Below are 24,972 nucleotides of genomic sequence, written 5' to 3'. Positions count from 1 at the left end.
AAAGTTCCTCTGGAAAGAATAGTCCCAGAAATGTCAGGCATAAAAGCTGGAATGGTTATGTTGATGGCAGGTGTCTGATGTATTAATTGTGAAGTGAAAAGTATCATAGCCGCTGACTCATCTTCTGCAGAGTCTTTGTGGTTCCTCTGTGACCGTGAAACTCTCCCATCCCGGGCGGAGAGCGAAGGACATGCTAAATGATGCGGGGCCACAGGGGAGCCCCAACCCTCCTGAAATTGAGATGGTTAGTTAGGGCATAGCCAGCATCTCCTCTCTATTCCTTAAACTGTTGATTGGATCAGGTGGTGAACTGAGCTTGCAAGAAAGCAAGAGCTTCCTTGATTGCACAACGTCACCCGGCCTCCTGGGCCCGAGTCTTCTCACCTCTCAAGCAGGGGAGCTGCCTTTGGTTATCTCTACAATCCCCTGTGGCACCCACATCCTGTGATTTTGATGTGGCCCCTGGACCCACGGACATGTCTATGTCAGCAAATTGTGTTTCTCCTGAACCGCTGGTCTGCACGCATCTGGGATGGCCATGACTGTTGGTTGAATGTGTGTCTGTTTTCTCACTGGATGTGGGAAAGCTCGGAGCTGGGAGCTCACAGCGCACGCCATGGTATGGACAAACCTCAGACCTGGCTTTGTCTAGCTTTTCCTAGCTTTGTCTAGCTTTACTCTCCCTTTGACCCAGCTTTCTTACATTCTCTTCTTGAAATTTAAAATGGATTAATTTATGTTTTGAGTAAGTAATGCATTTATATACTTCATACATTTAAACATTATGAAATGGTCATGTTTGAAAAGACTCCCTCCCATTTCTGTTCCATTCCCCTGGCTCCCACTCCCAACACCCACCAGTAACCATGGTTAGAAGTTTCTAGACACTCTCCCTTCCAGGGAACCTTTAGGCATACACATGTATAGAAATACTTATTGTGCACATGTATTTACAGACAGTTATGTGTTTCTCTCCCCTTCCCCCACAAGTATATCATGCCATACACATCATTCTGCAACTTATTTTTTTCATTTATCAATAAATCTTGCATATTTTTTCAAATCAATATATAAAATTCTCCCTTTAAATTATTTTAAAGCTGCAAATATTTTATTGTATGGATGTGTCATAATTTATTTTATGGACTTATTTTTAAATTTTAATGATCTCTTCTATAGGCAGTTGAGGTCATAGTTGAAAGCCCAAGCGTGGGATTAGGTATAAGACTGGAATCCGGCTTCCTCTGCTCACTTGCTGTGTGAACACAGGCAACTGAGTTGATCTCTTTGTGTCTCAGTTTCATCAACTATAAAATGGAGCAATAAAAGTGCCTATCCAGGGGGTATTGGAGAAGTAAATCAGTTAATAAGGGAAATGCATGGCACAGAGCCAGGCACAGGGGGTGATGTTAGTGTGCAAAGCTATTGGACATCTCTTAAGCTGCCTTAAATAAGATTTAAGTGGATTAGGAGTCAACACATCAATAAATAAAGACATGTGACTACGGCTGCATTTTTCATCCCAGATTTGCATTTTGTGGTCCTAAGTTCTTATTCATTAGGGTAAGAAGTTAAATGGCCGCAAGAGAAGATGATATGGAAGTCATGTATGCACAGCTGTGGGGCTTTGGCTGGAATCTGTTCTCCTTGAATGTCAAGTGGCTATTATGTTTAGTGGGGGAGCCCAGGGACATAGGTACTGTCCCTGGCTTGTTATACAAATCTCAGTGTATGAATAATTAGCAAAAAGAAATATAATACTTAAAGAAATCAGCCATAGTCACCAAATCTTTTATAAATATTTCAGACAATACTTCCATTATTTTTACTACTATTTCTTGCAAATTCTAATCATTTCACCAAGAGCTTCTATCAGGTACTATTAAACCATCTTTTCTTTTCTTTTTTGGGGGGTTTGATAAAAATGACCAATATGCAATCATTTATTTCAGCTCTTCAAAATATGTTCTTTCTTAATTTACTGAAAATGCTAGTCTTATCCACACAGAGGCTTATCCATATAGCCTCTGACAATTTTTAAGTAGCTTTTAATGACTACTCAAATAAAATGTCACAATTTTCATAGTTTTGCCATGTGCATGAACCTCATTAGGAAGGGTACAGAAAATAATTCCCTGGATGTATAGATGCTGGAAATAGAAGTCCACAGCAAATGTCCAGCACAGATCTGAAAATCTGTAGATTGAGTAGATGCTGATACATCTGTGTTCACTTAATGATTTATTTATTTGTCAGGGTGGTGGGGGGAACCCTAGAGAAGCTGTGGAGCATTTTAGGAGAGAATTAAACAAATGAGTGAAATATAAAATGGTTTTAAGACCTCCTGCCTGGAGACAGAGGGATGGCCACGATGGTGTTTTTCCAGGCTCTCTTCCCCAGCCACACAGCTCTGAAGGTGCCAGGAAGCCCAGAACCACAACATAGGGTTTTTCTGTGTATTTCTGCCCTTCTCCTCCCACTCTCATCATTCAGTTGTTCCAACCATCAGTCTTGACACCTGCAAGAGCTCCACCCCAACATGCACACCGTGAGGCTGAGCAGCTTTTCTCTTTTTTCACCATGGGTACTCTGACCTCTGCCTGCTCTCTCCACTCTCCTGGAACCTGGGAGAAGAGAGTAAAAAAGCTCACAAGAGCCACCTTAATACTTTGCAATGGCTTTATTGTGTGGCAACTTGGCCAGACTGAATGACAGTTCCTAGACTTCCTTTTTAGCACATGTCTGATCAGGGTGGGCTACAAGAGGCATTCTCATGAGAGCTGGAGGATGGAAGGGAGGCAGTAGCCATCCTAAGCATCACACACAGCCTTCCTAGCCATCCCATCAAATGCTAGTCTAGGTGCTGCTGGAAGGAGATTTTACAAATGCGACTAGAACCCCTAATCAGCTGAACTTAAATTAATCAAAAGCAAGGTTATTCTGAGCAGGCCTGACTTATGCAGTTGGAAGGCATTTTTTAAAAAACTTAGGATTTCCTCACACTCAGAGACTTCAATAGCAGCTGTGTCTGTGACTGCTCTCCCATCACCCGGGTGGTCCTTCCAACTGCCACATGTGGACATCAAGCTTCAGCTTGCCCATGGGCTTTCAGCCTGAGTAGGATCCTCCCTTCCTGCCTGTCTGCCCTTGCTTAGCTAGCCCCAGTAATTCCATAAGGCAATTCATTGTAGTAAATCAATATAGATGTGTGTATACATATATACCTTTCCATATATATATGTGTGTGATACATGTGTATATAATATAAAATACTATGTATGTACAGTCAGCCCTTTGTATCTGGAGGTTCTGCATTTGTGGATTCAACCAACTGCAGGCCGAAAATATTCAAAAGATTAATCAATTAAAAAATAGCAATACAATTTAAAAAATACAAATAAAAAACAATACCATATAACAACTATTTGCATAGTATTTATATTGTATTACGTATCACAAGTAATCTAGAGATGATTTAAAGGATACAGGGTGATGTGCATAAGTTGCATGTAAATACTACAGCATTTTATATCGGGGACTTGAGAACATGAAGATTTGGGTATCTGTGGGGGTCCTGGAACCAATCCCTTGCAGATAGCAAGGGACAACTGTACATATACTTATATGTATTATATATTGTATGAAACTGACTGGTTCTGCATCTCTGGTTAAACTTTTACTAAATTTGATATCAGGAATGGGGTGCTGTTCTAACAAACAGGGGATGCTCTTCAACTTCAGATGGGATTATGTTCCAACAAACCCATCATAAATTGAAAATGCATTTAATGCACCTAACCTACTGAACATCACAGCTTGGCCTAGCTTACCTTAAACACGCTCAGAACACTTACAGTAGCCTATGATGGGGCGGAATAATCTAACACAAAGCCGATTTTATAATCAAGTGTTGAGTATCTCATGTAATTCGTTGAATGTTGGATTGAAAGTGTAGCACAGAATGACTGTATGGGCACTTGAAGTACAGTTTCTATTGAACCCATATCACTTTCGTACCATTATGAAATCCTAAGCCAAACCATTGTAAGTTGGAAACCTTCTGAACTTAAAACGTGGAAACAACTTTGGGACTTGGCAGTGAGTAGAGGCTAAGAGACTTTTGAGTAGCACGGCAGAGAAAGCCCAAATCACCATGAACAGACTGCTAGAGGAAATAGGGATGCTAAAGGTGAATCCTCCGGGGAGAACTCAGAAAGGAATGTGACAGGTGTCCAGGAAATCAGAGCAAGGAGGATCCTTCCCATGTGTGCCAGAGAATTTAATGAAATTGTCCATGGAGAGCAGGACTTGTAAGTGATGATGTTGGTCACATAGCTAAGGCTATTTCCAAACAAAGTGTTAAGTGCATCACCTGGTTTCTTCATGTTATTTATAGTGAAGCGGGAGAGGAAAGAGATAAATTGAGGGAAGAACATCGAACAAAAAAGAACAAGTATCTGATGATTCTGAAAATCCTTAGCCTCACCAGATGATGCTAAAGGCGCTAAAATTAAGAGATTCTTCAGCTGATGAAGAAGCAACTCACCAGGAGCCCTACAGCTTCAAGGAAATCACTCCCACCAACAACTGTGTATGCTCAGGCGAGGGTATGAAGCCTCAGCGGGGAGCCCAGCCCTGGCAGGCACCTTGATTACAGCCTTGAGACCCCGAGCTGAGGACCCAGTGAAGCTGGACTCTGACTCTCAACCCATAAATACAATAAGATAATAATTGCACTTTGTTTTAGTGGTAATTTATTATACAGTCATAGAAAACTAATAATACACCCTAGGACTTTACATTTCATACATGGAGCAGAAGAATAAATAAACCCAAGCTCAGGACCTCTGAGTATAATTTATTATGTGTGTGATAAAGAAGTAGTATTTTGCAGTAATTTGGGGATTACCATCTCAAATTACTCTAATGCAGAGTAATTCATTCTTTTTTGAATGTTATCATCAGAAAACCGGGGACGAACCAAGATGTTTACTATGTACCTGCAGGAATAATTTTGCCAGCATAGAGAATGCAATTTTACCAATAATGGAATGGTCTAGAAGCACACTGTTGACAGGTGGGCACTCTCACACAGTAACTCAGAGAGAGATGACGGGGCTGCAGCCAGAGGCAGCACTCACCTGTGCTTCACCCACGTGTCAGACTCACTGGCTCGATCCGTGTAGTTTTCCGGCAGGAAGCCCCGGCAGCCTGTCCGCTGTGAGATCCCAATCACCCAGCCCTCGCTGGCTTCGTCCTGCTGCGTGGGGTCCACAAAGATGTAGTCACCAGGACTTAGCGTCAGCTCATCCACGTTCTGGGGTTTGTACTGGAATAGGGCTCTCAGGGTCTAGAAAAGAGGCAAAGGGGTTTCACGTCTCGAGCAAAGATTTACATTGGAAAATGGCAGCAATAGGAGGCCTATCACCTGCCACCTCCTGCTTTCTGCCCCTCCAATGTGTTCTGTGTCTCCAAGACTCCGTCCAAAGCTTTGTCTGGCAATATATAGCACAGAATGTAATGAAACGCAGCATAGAATTCTTTGGATAGATTTAGAAATACATTTTGGAGCCAGGCGCGGTGGCTCACGCCTGTAATCCCAGCACTTTGGAACGCCGAGGTGGGTGGATCACAAGGTCAGGAGTTTGAGACCAGCCTGGCCAATATGGTGAAACCCCGTCTCTACTAAAAAAACAAAAATTAGCCGGACATGGTGGCGGGTGCCTGTAGTCCCAGCTACTTGGGAAGCTTGAGGCAGGAGAATCACTTCAACCTGGGAGGCGAAGGTTGCAGTGGGCACAGATTGCTCCACTGCATTCTACCCTGGGTGACAGGGTGAGACTCCCTCTCAAAAAAAAAAAAAAGAAAAAAAGAAAAAAAAAGAAATACATTTTGGGATCTATCCATCATCCATCCATCTAGGTACTTTTTTGTCTACAAAAGATCTGAAGGCATAAGCAGACTTTCACATCCGCCTTCCTCAGTGTGAGGTTATTGACACCTTCTCATACGATACAGAACATGGTGGATTCATTCACACGTGCTCTCTGGGTCTGAAAGGAGCATCACACACTTCGTTTCTAAACCCATCGATTCATGGGCAGGAAGTCCGAGAATGAGGTTTCACTCAAATCATTCTTTAAAGTGAATTGTGCTCACTTTGGCAGCACATATAACTAAAATTGGAATGCTGCAGAGAAGATTAGCATGGCCCCTACATTTAAAAAATAAATAAATAAAAAAGAATTAATAAGCAAAACATGTATTCATAGATCTTTACAATAGTCCTTTCCTTTCTGTCTTTTTTTTTTTTTTTTTGCCAGTCTCGATCTGTTGCCCAGGCTGGAGTGCAACGGTACGATCTCTGCTCACTGCAACCTCCACCTCCCAGGTTCAAGTGATTCTTCTGCCTCAGCCTCCCGAGTAGCTGGGATTACAGGTTCATGCCATCACGCCCAGCTAATTTTTTGTATTTTTAGTAGAGACAGCGTTTTGCCCTGTTGCCCAGGCTGGTCTCAAACACCTGACCTCAAGTGATCCACCTGCCTCAGCCTCCCAAAGTGCTGGGATTATAGGTGTGAGCCATCACACCCAGCTTCCTTTTCTAATATTGGAAATGCTTCTATTTTGTTGTCTGTGCAACTCTAACTCACATATAAAGGAATGCTGGTTGTAAATTGCACAAGAAAGAGAATAGCTTTAGGGAAGCAATAGAAATTTTCCTTGCTACTAACATATCTCCCTTGGAGGGCTCCAGGGGGTATGTGCTGTCAGGTGAGTGGCCGTTCATTCATCTGCTTCTTTTTTTGAGACGTCTCGTTCTGTAGCCCAGGCTGGAGTGCAGTGATGCTATCTCTGCTCGCTGCAAGCTCCGCCTCCCGGGTTCACTCCATTCTCCTGCCTCAGCCTCCTGAGTAGCTGGGACTCCAGGTGCCCGCCACCGCGCCTGGCTAATTTTTTGTATTTTTAGTAGAGACGAGGTTTCACCATGTTAGCCAGGATGGTCTCCATCTCCTGACCTCATGATCCGCCCACCTCGGCCTCCCAAAGTGCTGGGATTACAGGCGTGAGCCACCGAGCCCAGCCCATTTATCTGCTTCTTATGAGCCCCTGCTCAGCTCTCTCACCTGGTAGTGCACAAAGCGCATGTCTCGGGAGTAGAGTGCTGCGGTCCACTGGCAGCTGTGGCCCAGGGGGATGGCTCTGGCCAGCTGCTCCAGTGTCCTCTGGTGGTGGGGGTAGAACTTGTGGGCCAAGGTCAGATGCAGCTGCTTGGTGCAAGGCTTCACGGAGCAGTCTGTGAAATCAGGGAAACACAGAGGGTGCCAGGGCACCGTTACTTAAATGCCTCCTTCCTCCGACCTCCATGCTTCTTCCACAAGGCAAGGGCTCTCAGAACTCAGAGCTCATTTGGCCTGCTCAGAACTCACATCATAAAGGAGATGGCTGGATCCCTGCAGATTTTTCCAGGAAGTAGGAAAGAGGAGGATATGGAGATGTGGGTTCAGGGTCTTGGGGGCCTATCGGTTTGCAGGCTAGCTGCCCGAACGCACGATTCAGATGCACAGAGTAAACGGCTACTCCATTCCCCGGGGTGTGCACGTTACCCAGTGGCCTGGACTTGCAGGCCCGAGCTCCAGTTCAACGGCTTTTTGTTTAATTGTAGAGTTTCAAGAAGAAAACTCTTTAGGCAACCAAACTATAAAACACACAGTGTCTTTAAGGTTCACCTTGTTTTGGTGAAGCAGGAAGTCCTGGGAGTGGCTGAGTCTCAGGTCTTTTTGGGTGTCCTCTGCCCCTGTGGCCCTAGCCCTCCCTGGTCCTGCCAGGGGCTCTCAGGTCAGTCTGAGCAGAGCAGCTGGCATCACCGAAGCCGCCAGGATCTGATTTCAGTTGAGCCACAAAGTATTTTATGTCCTAGGGAGGCGGTCTGTGTCTTGACGGGAACAACACAAACTTTGGTGTCGGATAGACCTAGTTTTAGGCTGCACTGTGCCCCCTTTTGCAGGGTGACCTTGACCAAGCCTCTGGGCCTGGCCCAATTTCTGCTTCAGCAGCATCTGCTGGAGGATGGCAGCACCTGCTCGCCAAGGCTGCAGTGGGAAATCAGCCTCCTAACCTAAAGTTTCCTGCTAGAGACGCCGTGTCGGTGCACAGACGTACCCTGCCCCCACTCCACGGCAGGGCACTTACAAACAGGATCTGCTCACCCCCTAAAAAAGGTCAAGGGTGATGCAAGCCTTTCCCTGGAGCCCCAAAGTTGGGGCTCACTGCTGTCTCCCACGTGAGAGGTGAGCCTTTAGAGGCAAATGGGACGCTCCCACGGTCTCTAGGAAAGCTGGGGCACTGAGGCTGCGCAGCCCAGAGCAGCATGAGTGTGTAGGTGGCGGGGAAATTCCTTTTCTGACTTTTGTTTTTAGCAGTCGGGGAGGACTGCCTTGCCATGTGAGTGAGTGTGGCCTGGGAAAGACCCACTGCAGGTTGCTGACGTCAGAGTGAGTCACACCGACTTCTGAACGGGCCCTTGCGTTTCCTTCTCTCTGCAGACCTGTGCCTATGGGCATGTTTCACTGGGGAGGGCCAACGTGGGCAAGGGGGCCTCATGCATTTGCCCCAAAAGGGACCTTGGCCACTTCAGAGCAGTGAGTGGTCACTCATCACTGAGAGAGTCCCCTCCACCCCCTCGGTGTCAGGCTGAGAGCATGGGCCATGGAAGGGCAGGACACAGCCTGCTCAGGGTCGGGGCATGGATGTGAGGTCAACGCTGGCTCCCACAGGAAGTGGGGCTGCCCAGCATGAACCCAGGCAGCACGGAGCAGGACAGAGGTGGGTTCAGGTCCCTGCTCCGCCAGCCTGGTTAGGGGACTAGATTGGTTTCAAACAACAGAAATGTATTGTCTCCCATTTCTGGAGACTAGAGGTTCAAAATCAAGGTGTTGGCAGGGCTGCGCTCTCCCTGAAAGCTCCCGGGAAGAGTCCTTCCTGGCTTCTTCCAGTTTCTGGTGGCCCCAGGCATCCCTTGGCTTGTGGCTACATCACTTCTCTGTGTGGCTTCTCTGTGTCTCTGTGCGGCCTCTACACCTACGGGAACCCACCCTACTCCAGTGTGAACTCCTCCCAACCAATCGCATCTGCACAGGCCCTATTCCCAAGTGAGGTCACATTCCGAAGTTCCTGGTGGACATCCATTTTTAGGGGACACCGCTCTACACACCACAGGACCTTGGGCAGGCCCTTCACCCTTTGCAGCCTCAGTCTTCCTGTTTTTAAGATGCTGCCAATGAGGTTCACTGGGGGAGGGCCTGGGAGTGAAAGAGCCATCATTTGATAAAGGATACTAATCCACAAAGACCGGGGGGGACTTTCTAATTATTCAGCAGATTCGATCTCCAGACTCACAAGCTGCCATCCAAGTGGAAGCCCAGGATTCAGGGATGGATTTACAGGCCAGGATCTGTGCTTCATATATGTCTGAGCACAGACAGACACACTCCCAGAGAGAGAAAGTGGGGAGCCCTCCCACCAAGGCACTGCAGCCTCGTCAGATTTTAGAGTCGGCAAATCTCAGCAATACTGAGTGCCTTCTGTGTCCCGGGAACTATGGTGGGATGGGCCACAGACTCAGGCAACATTGTTCTTGAAGAGTGAGAGCCCTCATTGTTTTGTAGAGAAAGAAAAAGAGACAGAGAGAGTGGACATGACTTGATTAAGGGCATGCCACTCATCAGGGACACAGAAAAAAATCACATCTTCTGACGTCAAGTCCACAATCCTTTCCACTAAACCCCAATGGTAGCCTTGGTCTCCAGGCCAGGGCTGGTGTTTGGAGAGAAGGGAATTTTGATGATTCTCAATATGAGTCTAAATAATCTTTCCCCGGAGAGGCCAAGGAGAGAGCACTAAGCTCATACTGAAAATACAGAAATAAGTCACGTAGGACTTGTGTGTCTCCCACTCAAGGCTGGGGTGGGGAGGCCCTGACTCCCTGTGTGCACCAGCCTCCAACCCCGTCACAGTCACCCACTCAGGCTTGATGCTTGGCACACCCTTCTGGGGCACTTTCCCAGGCTGTTGGCATATAGCTAAGCATTTTAAAAACCACATAATGAGAACAAGGCTATTCCCGCCTAAAGAGAAGACCAAAGCTGGTCTGGAAGCTTTCTAATGGCTTACATTTTTGAAGGATGTAGTGGCTCACGAAGGAGGCTCTAGTTAAATTGCTCAGCCTCAGGTTAGGGCCATGTCCAGGCACCTGGCTGAAAATCCAGAAGCGGGAAACGGAAGTGCCTGGGTGAGGACAGGTGCAGCCACTGAGCCCGGAAGAAAGCCCACCCAGCCATCCCACCATTGCTGCTGGGCTCTGCTCCCCTGGAACCCACCCACTGCATCCATGTGCCGGGGGCTAGTCCCTGCCACAGAGGGCTCACTCACTGTGAATCCGGCCCTGTGTTTGCAACTGGCCAGGGCTGCCCACCTGCTAAGAGAGATGCTTCTGTGGCGAAGGTCATGGCGAATTCCCGGATGACGTCTGCGGGGCTGCCATTGACGAAGAAGCCGAGGTAGCTGATGGAGGAGTGGAGAGCCAGGGGCACGGCCGTGGGGAAGGAGCCCAGGAGCCTGTCTCCAGCTCTCTTCAGCGCCTCGTACAGGCACTCCACCTTCTGGTCTTCACACTAAGGGGACAGAGACAGAGCCTGTGTTTCCACACCTCTCATCAGAAGTCATCTATTAATTTAATTAATAACAATCAGGCAGCAATTAAAGTGAGACTCTTTTCTGTTTAAAGTGCTGTAACATAATTTATCGTGTCCCTTTGTGTCTGGGGTTATGGATTTGTTCTATACCTGGACCTCGGTTTTTTCAAATATTTCAGGTAAGTTTCTTTGCGGGTTGGAGTCTCCTTTAGGTGCCCAGGTTGGAAATCCCCTGGTTGTTGAACTGCATCCCCTCCCTCCATGGCACGTGCTCATCACCTGCTAGGCCCTTTCCTCAGTCCCATGGCACACTGCTTTGCTCAGGTTTGCATGATTTGGCTTCTGGACGTTTCTAGCAGGCTCCAAGGCTGCCCAGGCACTGCTCAGAGCCTGTAGTGAGGGGGACTCAGCTGCACTTCCAGCTGCGGGGCCGCCCTCTCGTCCACGGCTGAGCACTGAGTCGGGTTCCACAGGGACTCCTCTAAGGTACTGAGGCTCTGCCTGCCTCCAACCCTCTCCTCCTCTTTTGCCTTCACCAGCAGTCTCTCCCCTGTGCGTCTCCTGCACTGGGAATTCTGCCTTGGGGTCTGCTCCCTGGAGGACCTGAGCCTGCACAGCCCCTGGCCCGGCCTCCCTGATGCCCCCTGAGTGGCTGCAGGACCCTCTTTCTGATGCAGCTCCCACCCCTGAGGCTGCAGGCTCTCTGTCACCTGGAGAATCCCTCAGGCCCATGGAGCCCGACAGGTGCTGGCCCGACAGCCTTGCCCGTGGGGCTCCCACCCCCATCCTCCAGCCAGACGCAGCCTCTCCTGACATCTGGGCTCGGTGTTGCCTACCGCCCTGGGGAGGCTGCTCCTTGGGCTTGAAGACCTTCCCAGTGCTATTGGCCACATCGGACCACAGGGGAAACCCAGACACCACATCCTCCTGGCGGGAGTTGGCCTGATCCCTTCTCTTTCCAGCACCGGGCTGCCCTCGGAATTTCTCCCAGTGCTTCTTAACAAGCCCAAGTATGAGGCCAGATCACAGTGTTTAATGCAGCTTCCGTCTCCCCGTGGACAGGCCGGCCTGACGTTCCTCCCTGTCTGTTTTCTCTGCAGCCCTCAACGGCACTCAACACAAAACCACCCAGTGAACGCGTGTCCATTCCTGAATCCGTCTCACATTGTGTTTCTTGGCCTCAGATATGTAATTTTCAAGAATAGTCATGTTATAAGTGTAGCTGTGATCAATATCACACTTCGGAAGATTAGTGTTTTCATTTTACAGCATCAAGGTACACAGTGAGTCTCCATTACACTCTTCTGCCTGTGAGGGAAGCTCCACTAACCACGGCCAGGCCAGACCTGGGGTGGGGGACTGGGAGGAGCTAACGACAGAGGGAGGTGTGTGAGTGTGTTTGTGTCTGCATATGTCTATATGTGTGTGTGTCTGTGTGTGTGTCTGCATATGCGTATGTCTATGTGTGTCTGCGTATGCCTATATGTGTGTCTGTGTGTATGCATGTGTGTATCTGTGTGCATATGTGTGTATGTGGTGCTTATGTGTGTGTCTGTATGTGTGCATGTGTCTATGTATGTGCATGTATGTGCATGTCTGTGTTTGTGCATGTGTGTCTATCTAATGTGTGTCTCTGTGTGTGTCTGTGTGTGTCTATGTGCATGTATCTGTGTATTCCTGTGTGTGTATATCTGTGTGTATCTGTTTGCATGTGTACCTATGTACATGTAGTGTGTATGTGTGTCTATCTGTGTGTGTCTGTGTATGTCTGTATCCATGTATGCATGTATATATGTATGTGTCTGTGTGTCTATATCTATGTATGTCTGTATGCAGGTATGTGTGTGTATCTGTGTGTGCTGTGTGTACGTCTCTGTGTCTATCTGTGTGTGTCTGTGTGTATCTGTGTGTCTCTGTGTGTGTCTGTATGCATGTATGTGTGTGTATCTGTGTGTGCCGTGTGTATGTCTCCATGTCTGTGTGTGTCTGTGTGTCTATATCTATGTATGTCTGTATGCATGTATGTGTGTGTATCTGTGTGCATGTGTAAGTCTCTGTGTCAATCTGTGTGTGTCTATGTGTGTGAGCTATGTGTTTGTCTCTGTGTCTATCTGTGTGTGTGTGTGTGCTTGCGCCTCAGTGGGCTGGGGAAAGAGCGGGGGGCCAAGGCCTGCTCTGATTTCTGAGCTGTGTCACATGGCTTGGGCTGCCCTGCCTTTCCCCGTTGGCTCCAGAGGGTGAGCCAGAAGGGAGTCAGCTTGTCACAAGTACCATTGATGTCGATGTAGGGGGAAAACTCTCTCGATTTTTCTGGGGCTTTTCCAGGTTTAGTCTTGTGCTCCGGGGATCCCTGCAAGTCTCGGGCAATCTGGGGTGGTGGTTGGAGGCTTTGGAAGGTACCGCTTCTCCTGGGACATCTTCCAGAAATCTTTTCCCTTCAGAGGTTTGCATTCCTCCTTTCCATCAAGCACCGAGGGGCCTGGTGTTGGAATGGAGGGTTCCTTGGGCCCTGATGGAATTCCTTGAAATGGGTGGAACAAATCAGTTTGCCAACAGCAGAGTTGGGGCCAGGCCACGGTAGCGGAAGTGGGTGTGCCCTTCCTTAAGCCCCTCTGGCGGAGCTGAGTAGAGCAGTGGCTGTCTGTCTCTCCCTTCTCCTTCTTTTCTCCTGAGCAGCTCCCACATTCTTCTTGTCTTCCCGGTGCCCCTGTAGAGCTGCCCGCTGGGCCATTGTGTTTTGCTGTGGAGCTACCCACTGGGCCATTTTTTTTCTGAATCAGACGGCTGGTCCCTGAGACAGGGAAAAGTTCTGCATTTGGGGGTAGCCAACAATCACCCGTCCTTAAGTTGACTTACCACACATTTTGGAAACACAAACTCTGTTTTAGGGGCTGTGCTAGTTTCTGGGGGTGCAAAGATGAGTGAGGCATCTGCCTTCCCTTGAGGGACTCGGTCTGGTGAGGGATGCGGTGCTGCACCAGACACATGGCCCATATGATACAAAAGTGCCACTAGACACATGAACAAGAAAATGGGCAGCAACTCCTTTTGCCTGGGGAGCTGGAGAAGACTCAAAAAGGGGAGAGGATAAATGAGTTGGGTTCTGAAGGATGAACAGGAGTTGACCAGATGAAGGCAAAGAGGAAAATAAAGGACAGCTCATGTGAAGGTGCCAGCTAATGATGCAGTTCTGGACTATCCCATTTAAATAAGTCAACTTTGTCCCATCATGGCCTGGTTAGCACAGAAAAATGCCTCCAGCTGCCGTGAGCATTGAAGGCACACTGGGTTGACTCACCGTGAAGAAGTCACAGAGTGTCACGTGTGGGAAGACCTCATGAGCTCTGTTCTTTGCACACTGGCGCTTGCTCTCTCTCCAGAACTCTTGAAGTTTTTCCAGCAGGGGCCCCGTTGGACAGAGGAAAAGGGCATACTCCTGGGGGATGGGGTCGTCTAGGGAAGGGTCATTGCAATGATCATGCAGCCTGCAACAGAGAGCAAGCCGGCGTCACCCACCGTCACAACAAAAAGGGTTTTCCCCTTTGAGGACACACAACAGAATGACAATGACAGCAATGCAGAATTGTAGGGCACACTGAACACATCATATATGCTCATGACATAAATTAATGTCACAGCCATCCTACTGGTGGGAGGCACTGCAGCACAGCTGTGTGTGGCACAGACCTGGTCAGTGTAAGTCCTGCTCTCAGACCCACCTTAGTCTGATTCCAAAGTCAAAGGTAGAAAAAATGAAAGAAAGTTGACAGCAAGACCTAAAACCTGGTCTTCCAATGATCCGTGGGCCCAGCATCTCCTTGATGGTGTGGGAAAATTTTGTGGAAAAACCTCACATTTGTATTTTACCTCAAACTTCAAATTATATATAAAAACCAAAACCAAAAACCTAGACAAAATTTAGGTACCTGCTGCGTTTCTTTAGATTCAAACAGTTATTTTATTTTATTTTTTTTTATTTTTGAGATGGAGTCTTTCTCTGTCACCCAGGCTGGAGTGCAGTGGCACAATCTCAGCTCACTGCAACCTCCACCTCTCCAGTTCAAGCAATTTTCCTGCCTCAGCCTCCTGACTGGCTGGGATTTCAGGCAGACAGTTATTTTAAATTAAAGGAAAAATGACGGATGACCCAACATAGGAGTTCATTGTCACTAACAATAAAAATGGAAATAAAATAGCTCTGAGACGGCATTTTTCTCATCTGTCAAGTTCACAAACATTTTTTCAATAAAAAGGATAAAAGTTCTGCTCAATGTGTAAAAGGTGCAGCAGGACTTAAGGACAGACCTTTCAACTTTTATGTGAAGCAATTTGCCAATAGGTATCGAGAGTCTTAAAATGCCCACATTCTTTGCATTAATAATTCTACTTCCAGAAATTTCTCCCGAGGAAAGAGCACAAAGTACTGTATAGGCAAAACTTTGCACATGAAACATCTATTTAGGGTTACTTAGAAGAAAGTTAGAAGGTTATTTAGGGTTATTTAGAAGAAAGAAGAAAAACTCCATAACTGATAGCAAATCTATTTACCATGCATTCATTAGAAATCATGGTTTGGAAGAATTTCTAATTACTCAGCAAAGTGCCTGTGATATAATTTTCAATTTAGAAAGTAGTATTCAATCACTAGAACTTACGCAAGACCACATTCTCTTCAATAAAAATCACAGAAGAAGTTACCTCTCCTCTCCATCGTGGTTCCCACCCTCCCCCTTTCCAGGGTTCACCCAGAGGGTGAAGCTGCTTTGTCTTCTCCCAGAAATTTAAGTAACGGACTTATAGATAGCACTTGTTTTACATAAATCATAAGCTGTTATTCAAATTATTCTACAACTGGCATTTTTCCTCTACCATGTCTTTTCAATTAATCCCTGTTGATACACACATGTCTAGTGAAGTTTGTCAGTGCGAATTTGTTAAAGGCTGTGTAATAGTTCATGTATAAATATACAATGTTGCACTTGTTCATTCCCGCATTGATGAACATCTAAATTATTTTATTTTAAAACCATTTCATAACCCTGCAATCAAGATCTTTGTACATGTCTCTTTAGGCTCCTTGCATTTCTCCAGGGAATCTGCTTAGACACACGACGGAGGCTGGTGGGCTGTGCATGTTGCCAAGGTTGGCAGATACCCAGCACTGCCTTCCTCAGTGACACCAGTGACGTGTGAGGCCCCGCTTCCCTCACCCTCATGAACACTTGGAGTTACCTTGTTTGCTCTAATGATATCTTAATTTGCACCACCTCCCTGGTTACTAGTGAGAGGTTGGGGTGCTCTTGACAGTCTAGGGGACCCCATTGCCTCCCTGTTTTTTGGTGGGGTTCCTAGTCTTATTGACTGGGTTGCAGTGGGCAGGTGCTGGCCATGCCCCTCACAGCAGTGGGCTTGTTTCTGATCCAAAATTGGCAACTGGCTTTAGTGGACTCTGTGAAGGGGTTGCCCATTTTGCCCGTGGCCTACACTTTCTGGAGGAGGAGGGGGCATCCCACTGGGAACACTGCACGTTCAGAGACCCAGGATCAGTATCTGCCCTCCTGCTTTGGGGAGGACACTCCAGCCTCCTGGGACCTGGTTTTTATTGTTTGATTTTCCCCGTGGCTGTCTCAGGGCAGAGGATGAAGGACTCCCCACAGCACATCCAGGTGGGAGAGGGTTTTAGAGAAACGGTGGCCCTCCTCTCCATCCCCAGAGCAGAGAACAGGCCCGTGGCAGTGGGTGGCTTGCAGAATCACTCACGCAGCTGGTACCTGGTGAGGTCACCTCGAATCAGAGCCCTCACCCGACCCACACACCTGGCACCCTTAGACCCACACACCTGGCTTCGTGACCACCAGTAAACTCCCTTCCCCTCAGAGGCAGCCCGAGAGCATGGTGGCCGCTAGTCTCTATCAGCAAAGATGTCAATTATGTCTCAAATCTTTCCATCAATAAACACAAACATCCTCCTATCTATCTCAATCTTATCCATCGTAGTAGGCAGTTGAGGAGGACATAATCAAACACAAGTATGCAAAATCCCAGCCTGCTCTTCAATTACTCAAATAGGTTGAATATTAGCAGTACTAATATAAAACCCAAATGCTACCATTTTTAACCTAATTACTTTATTCTAACAATTACCCTCATTTACGTGCTTATCACAACACAACAATCATGTCTTCCCCATTTACTCAACAAAGCACGTGAACCTGTTCTTCTTGGCAGTCAAATTGGATTGAATCAGGTTTGTAAGTGAAGAAAGCCTTGTTCAGAGTTCTCTCTTTCTCTTTCCATGGTTAACCAAAGCCCTGTGCCCCTCCCTCAGTGCACTATGGGTAGGCAGAGAGGTTATTTTGTTTCACTTCCGCAGTGGCCCCATCCCACCCAGAGGCGCCCGGCTCTTCCTGGCGTCAGCCCTGGTGGGAGGGAGTCGTTAGGCACAGGGCATTCAGCCCAAACGCCCCTGGGTCTACAGGAGCAGCTGCACTCACCAGGCCAAGGCCTCCTCCGCCGTCTTCTTCCCCGTGGCTGCCAACGCTTTCAGCCTGCAGAAGAGCAGACACAGACACAGAGTCACGTCGCTCATTCTTGGGAAAAGGGTCAGAGAGGCAGGGTGTAGCCTTGCACACCCAGGATCTTTGGGGGGTGCTCTGAAGAGGGCCTGATGCTGAACTTCCAGCTGGAAGTTCCAGCGCCTGTCCCCTGAGTGCTGCCATCGTGGTTTTGGACAATGCTGACCAGCTCACACCTCCCCCTCACTGTCCTTCCCTGGCTACCCGCTTCAGCCCTTGGCACGGGGTCTCAGTGCTGAGTACCTGACCTCCGCCCGCTCCTGCAATTCCTCTCCCTGGCCTGCCCCTCCCCACTGCCTAGAGCAAATGGACCCACCCTGTGGAACGTGCCCCTGGCTCAGACACACGCTTTCCTCACCCCAGCATCAGCGACCCTGATCCCCAGGCTCACCTCCCACACCTCTCTGCTGGGAAACAGCCCTTTCCAAAGCAGCCAGGCAGGCACTTGTCACAGCTTACACAGTCCCCTTGCACCCACGGCTCTCCCCTGCTAGACCAAGAGCTCCCTGAACACAGGACTGAGTCTTTTTCATCATGGTAACCTGGGACGTAAGTACATTGCATTGAATTGGGCAGAACTGGACCAAATGAAACAGAATGGAATAGAGCAAAGGTAATTTATCAGGAATGCAGACTGGAAACAGCGGGCGTCCATGAGGAACCCACCACATGATGCCGAATGCTGCTATTTGGGTGGGTACCGATGGGGCTGTGGCCACCTGGAGAGGTTTGAACAAGACAGCCTTGGTGCAGGGCCCTTACTATGAGGTGCTCTGGTGTGGGGAAATTAACACACATTTCTCTTCCTCCAACATGTGCTTAATGTTTAAACTGGAAGGAATTTTGAGTAGAAGTCCATGCTATAGGTTTAGTAGTAAAATCCAGCGTAGACTCCTTCAAAGGCATGGAGAGCTGGTTCGGGTCCCACCTCCGCCACTAATGCACTCTCTGGGCCCAGTGTCCTGCCTGCACTGGGTGGCGAGCAGTGGACAAAAGCTGCCTTGTCTGTAATGCCTGGACGGTGCTCGGTGGCCACCCTGCACATGCCTGACCCCACTCCCCATTCAAAGGCCCCTGGCTTAGCTTGAACATAACGGTGACGACAAAGCCCTGATTTGGGGAGAAGAAATGGGTTTGTCTAGCTTCAGAGTTACTTCACCCAATTTGGCCAAGCTTTTGTTATAGTGTGGAAGGAAAGTTTAGCTCCTTCCCCAACCCAAAGTTACCTAAAGTGTGTTTCTGATATATTTTTCCATGTGAAAAAATGAATGGGTCAGATTTAAAGTGTGTTTCTGATACATTTTTCCATGTGAAAAAATGAATGGGTCAGATTTAAGGCACTGGTTTGCCATGAAGGCTGTAACCCAATGTTGGTGTCGTGTCCTCCCTCTCCGAGAGCGGTAACTCTGAACGCTAAGCTCTTCCACATGCAGGCCTTTCCCTTGGGTAAGCAGGGTCGCGCTCACACTGTGTCTGAAGTTTTCTACCCATTTGTTTCATTATCAGACACTCAAGGGATTGTCTCTGAGGACAAGTGACTTTCCCCGGGCAGCGTGGAAGCACAGCCCTGCTGACAGTTGGTCCCAGTGTTAGAGACTCGGCAGCCTTTGGGGCCTTTCACGTTAGAGTTTGAATATCTTGAAACGCCACCTTCAGAGTCACTGAGCTCCACACAAAGAGATTACAACCAGGCCCCAATCTCCTCCAAACCCCCAAAATGGGGCACCCGGAGTAATACATGGCTTCTGATTTTCACAAATGTCAGGGTCCCCCAGTCAGCCAGCCGAGCTGGTCTTTAAAAGGTCAAGAATATCAGGGGTATTCTTGTGCCTCCCTGGGCCACACATAAAATACGCTAACACTAATAATAGCTAATGAGCTAAAAAAAAAAAATCTCATAATATTTTAAGAAAGTTTACCAATTTGTGTTGGGCAGCCAACACAAATTGAACAGGGCAGCCTTAGGAGGCTGAGGTGGGATGATGGCTTAAGCCCAAAGCTGTCCTGGGCCTCACGTGGGTTGGACAAGCTTGGTCAAGGTCACCTCATTTACGAAAAGCAGAAGAGGGCCCTGTGAAGAGGCAGTGTCTTACCCTGCAAGGTGCACTGCTTTGACAGAAAGCCGTACCCTACACCCCTGCAGCTCCATGCCGGGGGCCGCAGCAGGGTCTGGCTCACTGGCTGGGCCTCACTGGCTGGGCCCCGGGGTCTCTGGGCAGTACTCACGCGGTGTGCACCGGGAAGCCCATGGCCAGGAGGGGCTCCAGGAGCGAGGGGCTGCTGCGGCCCTTGAGCTTGTTGGAGACCTTGGCGTAGAGCTGCGTCTCCCCCGCTGCCATCTCTTCCTGCCCGTAGGCCAAGAAGCTCGCCTGCACACAGAAATGAGGAGATAAAACAAGAGGGGGAGAGGCAAGGCTGAGGCTGTGAAGAAAAACCTCAAGCTCTTTTTGATCTTTCTGACAAAAGTTGATATCCTGTTTGCATGAGATATCAGTTTTCAGAATTCTGTTTGCAGGATGCTGGGTGCAGCGTCCACCAATCCTAACTGTTTCCACCACGGGGGTTTGAGGCTAAAGGTCCAACCGAGCCCCTGCATGGGATCAGCCTCTATAGGGACTTGGCTAGTATTCGGGAGCAAGAATGCGTGAGAGCATGGGGGAAGGAAGTGGAGGAGAAGTCAGGGAATGAGTTCCCTCCTGGATCCTGCTGGCCCCCTGCCCTGACCCACCCTGGATCCCAGTCTCCTTGTCTGTGAACAAGACATTAAACCCCACTCTGTCTATTGTCTCGGATTGCTGGAAAACTTACTGGTTCTTTCAGTCATTCATTGACTTGTTTTTTTTATTTTAAAAACTTTAAAAGCTTTATATGTGTACAGAAAAGTTGATGAATCATATGTATATAGCTCAAGGAATTTCCATAAATGAGCCCACACCCCTAATTCCCCCACGACCCAAAATCAAACAGGGCAACCAGGGGAATTTTGTACCTCCTCCACCCAAGGGGACATTTGGCAATGTCTGGAGACATTTTTGTTTCCAAAATGAGGCGGGGGTGGTGGTGGGTGGGGTGGACATCGTGGTACCGGCACTAGTGGGTAGAGGCCGGGAATGTCACAGTGCCCAGGACAGTCTCCCCAACAAAATTTCACTAGTGCCAAGGTGGAGATAGCCTGCTCTGGAACATTCTCAGAACCTCAGATGCACCTCTGCCCCCAGCTCAGCCTCCTCCAGTTATCTCCTCCCTGCCCCAGAAAGTAAACTGCTGTATCACTTGTATATGAATTGTGCCTGTGGTTGAGCCTCATGTAAATAGAACCATATAGCATATTCTCTATCATATCTAGTTTCTTTTTCCTCAAATTATGCCTGTAAAATTTATCCACATTATTGCTTGTAGCCACAGTTAGTTCACTGTTATTGCTGTGTAGTATTTGATTAATAAATATACCAGCCAGGCGTGGTGGCTCACGCCTGTAATCCCAGCACTTTGGGACTTTGGGAGGCCAAGGGGTGTGGATCACCTGAGGTCAGGAGTTCGAGACCAGCCTGGCCAACATGTTGAAACCCTGTCTCTACTAAAAAATACAAAAAGTAGTCGGGCATGGTGGTGCATGCCTGTAATCCCAGCTACTCAGGAGGGTGAGGCAGGAGAATCATTTGAACCCAGGAGGTGGAGGTTGCAGTGAGCAAAGATTGCCTCACTGCACTCCAGCCTGGGACAGAGTGAGACTCCAGCTCAAAAATAAATAAATAAAATAAATATAACATAATTCATTTATCCATTTCTCTGTTGATATGCATTCAGGAAGTTTTCAGTTGTTTTGCTATTGTAACTAATGTTGCTGAGGACGTTCTTGTATGTGTCTTTGAGTGCCTTGTGCATGCATTTCTATTAGGTGTGCATCTAGGAGTGGGGCTGTTGGATCACAGAGCACGTGAAACTCCATTAGGAACTGCCAAGCAGTTGTACAAAGCTCTATATCCTCATTCACACTTAATATTATCAGTCCCTAATTTTAGCCACTCTGTGGTGGGGGTGGTGTGTAGTTGTATCTCCCTGTGGTTCCCATTTGTATTTCCCTGAGGGATAATGATATTGGGCACCATTTCACAGGCTTATTGCCCATTTGAATATCCTCTCTGGGGAAGTTCCTGTTCAGATATTCTGCTCTTTTTTTTTTTTTTCACTAGGTTGTTTGCTTTTTCTTATCAATTTGTGGGAACTCTGGTTAGAGTTTTCTGCATCCTGTTCAAGAGATTGTTGTTAATCCAACATTGATGAAGATATCTATGTTTTGTTCTAGAAGTTTTGCTACTTTTGCTGTTCATATTTAGCTCTATGATCCATTTGAACTCATTCTGTGTATGGCGTGAGGTTGGGGTAAACTTTCATCTACTTCCGCATTGAAAGGGCCATCCTTTGCCCAGTGAATTGCAGTAGGAGGCTTATTGTAAATCAAGTGACTGTATATGGATTAGTTTTTTCTAACTTGTGTGCTCTCTTGTTTGATTTGTCCCTCTTTGTGCCCATTCTACACTGTTTTAATCGCTATAGTGCTAAACCCTCTGGTTTTGTCCTTTGCTTTTTCATAAACATTTACAAATCAGGTTGCCATGGTGTGTCATAGTGTGTTATTGGGTAGTGCAAAAAGATTCACACCTACAATCAATTGATTTTCAACAAGGATGCCAATGAAATTCAATGGGGGAAGGATAATGCTTTTGATAAATGGTGCTAGAGGCTCATGCCCATAATCTCAGCAGTTTGGGAGGCCAAAGTGGGAGGATCACTTGGGCCCAGGAGTTTGAGATCAGCCAGGGCAGCAGAGTGAGACTCCATCTCTTAAAAAAAAAAAAAAAAAAAAAAAAAAAGACATGGTGGCATTAGTTCCAGCTACTCAGGAGGCTGAAGTGGGATGATGGCTTAAGCCCAAGAAATCGAGGCTGCAATGAGCTGTGATTGCATCACTGCATTCCAGCCTGGGTGACAGAATGAGACCCTGTCTGAAAAAAAAAAAAAATTAGTGCTAGGAAAACTGCATATTGGTATGAGGAAAAATGAACCTCAACCCTTACCTCACATTATATACAAAAATTAACTCAAAATGTAAATGCTAAAACTATAAAACTCCTTAAGAAAACCTAGAAAAAAATGTTTGCTATGTTGGAGTTTGCAAAACTTTCTTAGGACATAAAGCGAATAAACCAACAAAAGAAAAAGTTGATGAACTGGACTTCACCAAAGTTGAAAACTTCTGCTCTTTGAAAGACATCATAAAGAGTATAATAAGGTCAACCACAGACTGGGAGAAAGTATCACTATACATATAGCTGACAAAGGACTTGTATCTAGAATATACAGAATATTTTATATATACTTATAACAAATAATAAGAAAACAAGCATCTATTTTAAGAATGGGCAAAGTATCAAAAAAGATACTTTTAAAAAGAAGATATATACATAGACATGAAAAGATGCTCAACATCATTAGTCCTCAGGGAAATGCAAATTAAAACCACAATGTGATTCCACAGCACACCCACCAGAAGAGCTAAAATGGAAAATACCAGGTTTACACAAGGCTGGGGAGTAACAGGAGCTCTCACACTGTGCTGGTGGGAATGCGTAACTGTCCAACCACTTTGGGGAACATTTGGAGGGTTTCTTATAAAGGTAAATATACATGAAAATGTGTGTCCACACAAAGATTGGTCTATGAATGTTCATGGCAGCTCTACGCATAATAGTTCCTTCTATTTTTTTTGCCTTTATTGCACTGACTTGGAACCCAAGTCAAATGTTGAACAGATGTGGTACTAGTGCACCTTCTTGTATAACTCTCCATTTCAGAGGACAAGGTCTCAATATTTCACCATTAAATGTGAGCATATTATGATATTTATTTATATAGTTTTATTTTCACTTTTTTGAGGCAGAATCTCACTCCGTCACCCAGGCTGGAGTGCGGTGGCGTGATCTAGGCTCACTGCAACCTCTGCCTCCTGGATTCAAGTGATTCTCCTGCCTCAGCCTCCCGAGTAGCTGGGACTACAGGCGTGCACCACCATGCCTGGCTAATTTTTATATATTTAGTAGAGATGGGATTTCACTATGTTGGCCAGGCTGGAACTCCAGACCTCAGGTGATCCACCTGCCTCAGCCTCCCAAAGTGCTGGGATTACAGGTGTGAGCCACTGTGCCCCGCCTGATTTTTAAATAATATTCTTTTGAGGCCGGGTGCGGTGGCTCATGCCTGTAATCCCAGCAATTTGGGAGGCTGAGGTGGGCGGATCATAAGGTCAGGAGATCGAGACCATCCTGGCTAACACAGTGAAACCCTGTCTCTACTAAAAATACAAAAATATTAGCCCGGCATGGTGGTAGCCTGTAGTCCCAGCTACTCGGGAGGCTGAGGCAGGAGAATGGCGTGAACCCGGGAGACAGAGCTTGCAGTGAGCTGAGATCACGCCACTGCACTCCAGCCGGGGTGACAGAGTGAGACAGTCTCAAAATAATAATAATAATAATAAATAAATATAATAATAATATTCTGTTTACTGTACGTATTTAAGGTGTACAATGGGATGTTTTGCTATATTCATAATAGTGAAATGAGCGCTGTCATCAAGCAAATTAACATATCTATCATCTTGCATTGTTACTTTTTTTACTTTTTTTTCATGGTAACCGAAACTAAAATCTGCTGTGGGCAAATTTTCAGTATTCAATAAGATATTATACCTCTGGCTGTCAGCTGTATCTTCCGTCTCTGGACTTCTTCATCCTACACATCTGCAACTTTGCACCCTTTGACCCACACCTCTCCATTTCCTGCCCCTACACCCTTCTCTGCCCCCACACCCTCCCCTGAGAACCCCACTTTATTCTCTATGTATTCAACTTTTTTTTTTTTTTTTTTTTTTAAGATTCCACATATAAGTGCGATCCTGCAGTATTTGTCTTTCTCCGTCTGGCTTATTTCATTTAGCATAATGTCCACACACTTCATTATCCTTTTTCTTTGAGGAATTCAAAAGATGAAATAATTCCACAATCAAATGATTTATCTTGAATTTGAAAGTCTGCAAATAGAGAAAGCTTGTGACCCAGAGGGAAAAAGTAGATTTGGGTATGAAATATAGTCTCTACTCAAGTATATTTTTCTCTTCTAAATAATAAACCCTGTTTTGAGCAATTGTGTTATGTTTATAACATATTAAAATGAAAAATGCTTCTATGAATTTCTCTTAAAAAAATCTTATTTGTGTAAGCAAGAAGATGCCTACATCTAGCTTCATCCTACCTTCCTAACTTGAAAAGTTCTCTTCCAAGCCCATCAGGGAAGAGTCTACCAGTTTCCTCCCTCACTTATTGAAGAGAATGTGCCTGTAACTCAAGCTGTTTGCAAATCGTTACTAAAGCTTCCTGGGGCTCCCAGGAGACATCAGGATAGGATAAGGCGCTCATGCCCTGAAACCAAGTCTGCTCATGGCACTGGCTGCGTAACTGTCACGTGCTGGGCCCCAGATAAGCTTATTTGTTTGGTTCCTCAAAATTTTAGTTTGAGCTCAATGGAATTGATTTGTCGGTAAACTTTCTGAGAGGATATTTTACAGCAAGGAAGACCAGCCACCCTTGTAGGGCCTCTCCCTGCTACCCCGTGGGGAGCTGGCTTGACCTTTGACCTACATCTGACAC

At 46.8% G+C, this 24,972-nt stretch overlaps 1 protein-coding gene and 1 pseudogene across 6 annotated transcripts in view; one reads left to right on the top strand and one right to left on the bottom strand.

Annotated features, from left to right (window-relative positions):
* UBASH3A (ubiquitin associated and SH3 domain containing A) overlaps window positions 1–24,972 on the bottom strand; it is a 60,521-nt gene that overhangs the window by 24,346 nt on the left and 11,203 nt on the right. Inside the window, exons 2-8 of one of the 6 annotated variants that reach the window (XM_016938576.3) lie at window positions 19,496–19,638; window positions 17,189–17,242; window positions 13,993–14,179; window positions 10,475–10,673; window positions 10,174–10,287; window positions 7,128–7,297; window positions 5,142–5,350 (exon numbers count right to left, since the gene is read on the bottom strand). In XM_016938576.3, coding sequence (XP_016794065.2) covers window positions 5,142–5,350; window positions 7,128–7,297; window positions 10,174–10,287; window positions 10,475–10,673; window positions 13,993–14,179; window positions 17,189–17,242; window positions 19,496–19,638 — 1,076 coding nt within the window. The other 5 variants (XM_016938578.3, XM_009435791.4, XM_016938577.3 and 2 more) reach the window with 5 other exon arrangements.
* Window positions 6,152–6,250, top strand: LOC112206685 (U6 spliceosomal RNA; annotated as a pseudogene).

The sequence above is a fragment of the Pan troglodytes genome, chromosome 22 (assembly GCF_028858775.2).
Source record: "Pan troglodytes isolate AG18354 chromosome 22, NHGRI_mPanTro3-v2.0_pri, whole genome shotgun sequence".
NCBI classification, from domain to species: domain Eukaryota; kingdom Metazoa; phylum Chordata; class Mammalia; order Primates; family Hominidae; genus Pan; species Pan troglodytes.
Note: the sequence above shows the minus strand (reverse complement) of the source record. Positions and strands in the feature narration are given on the sequence as shown.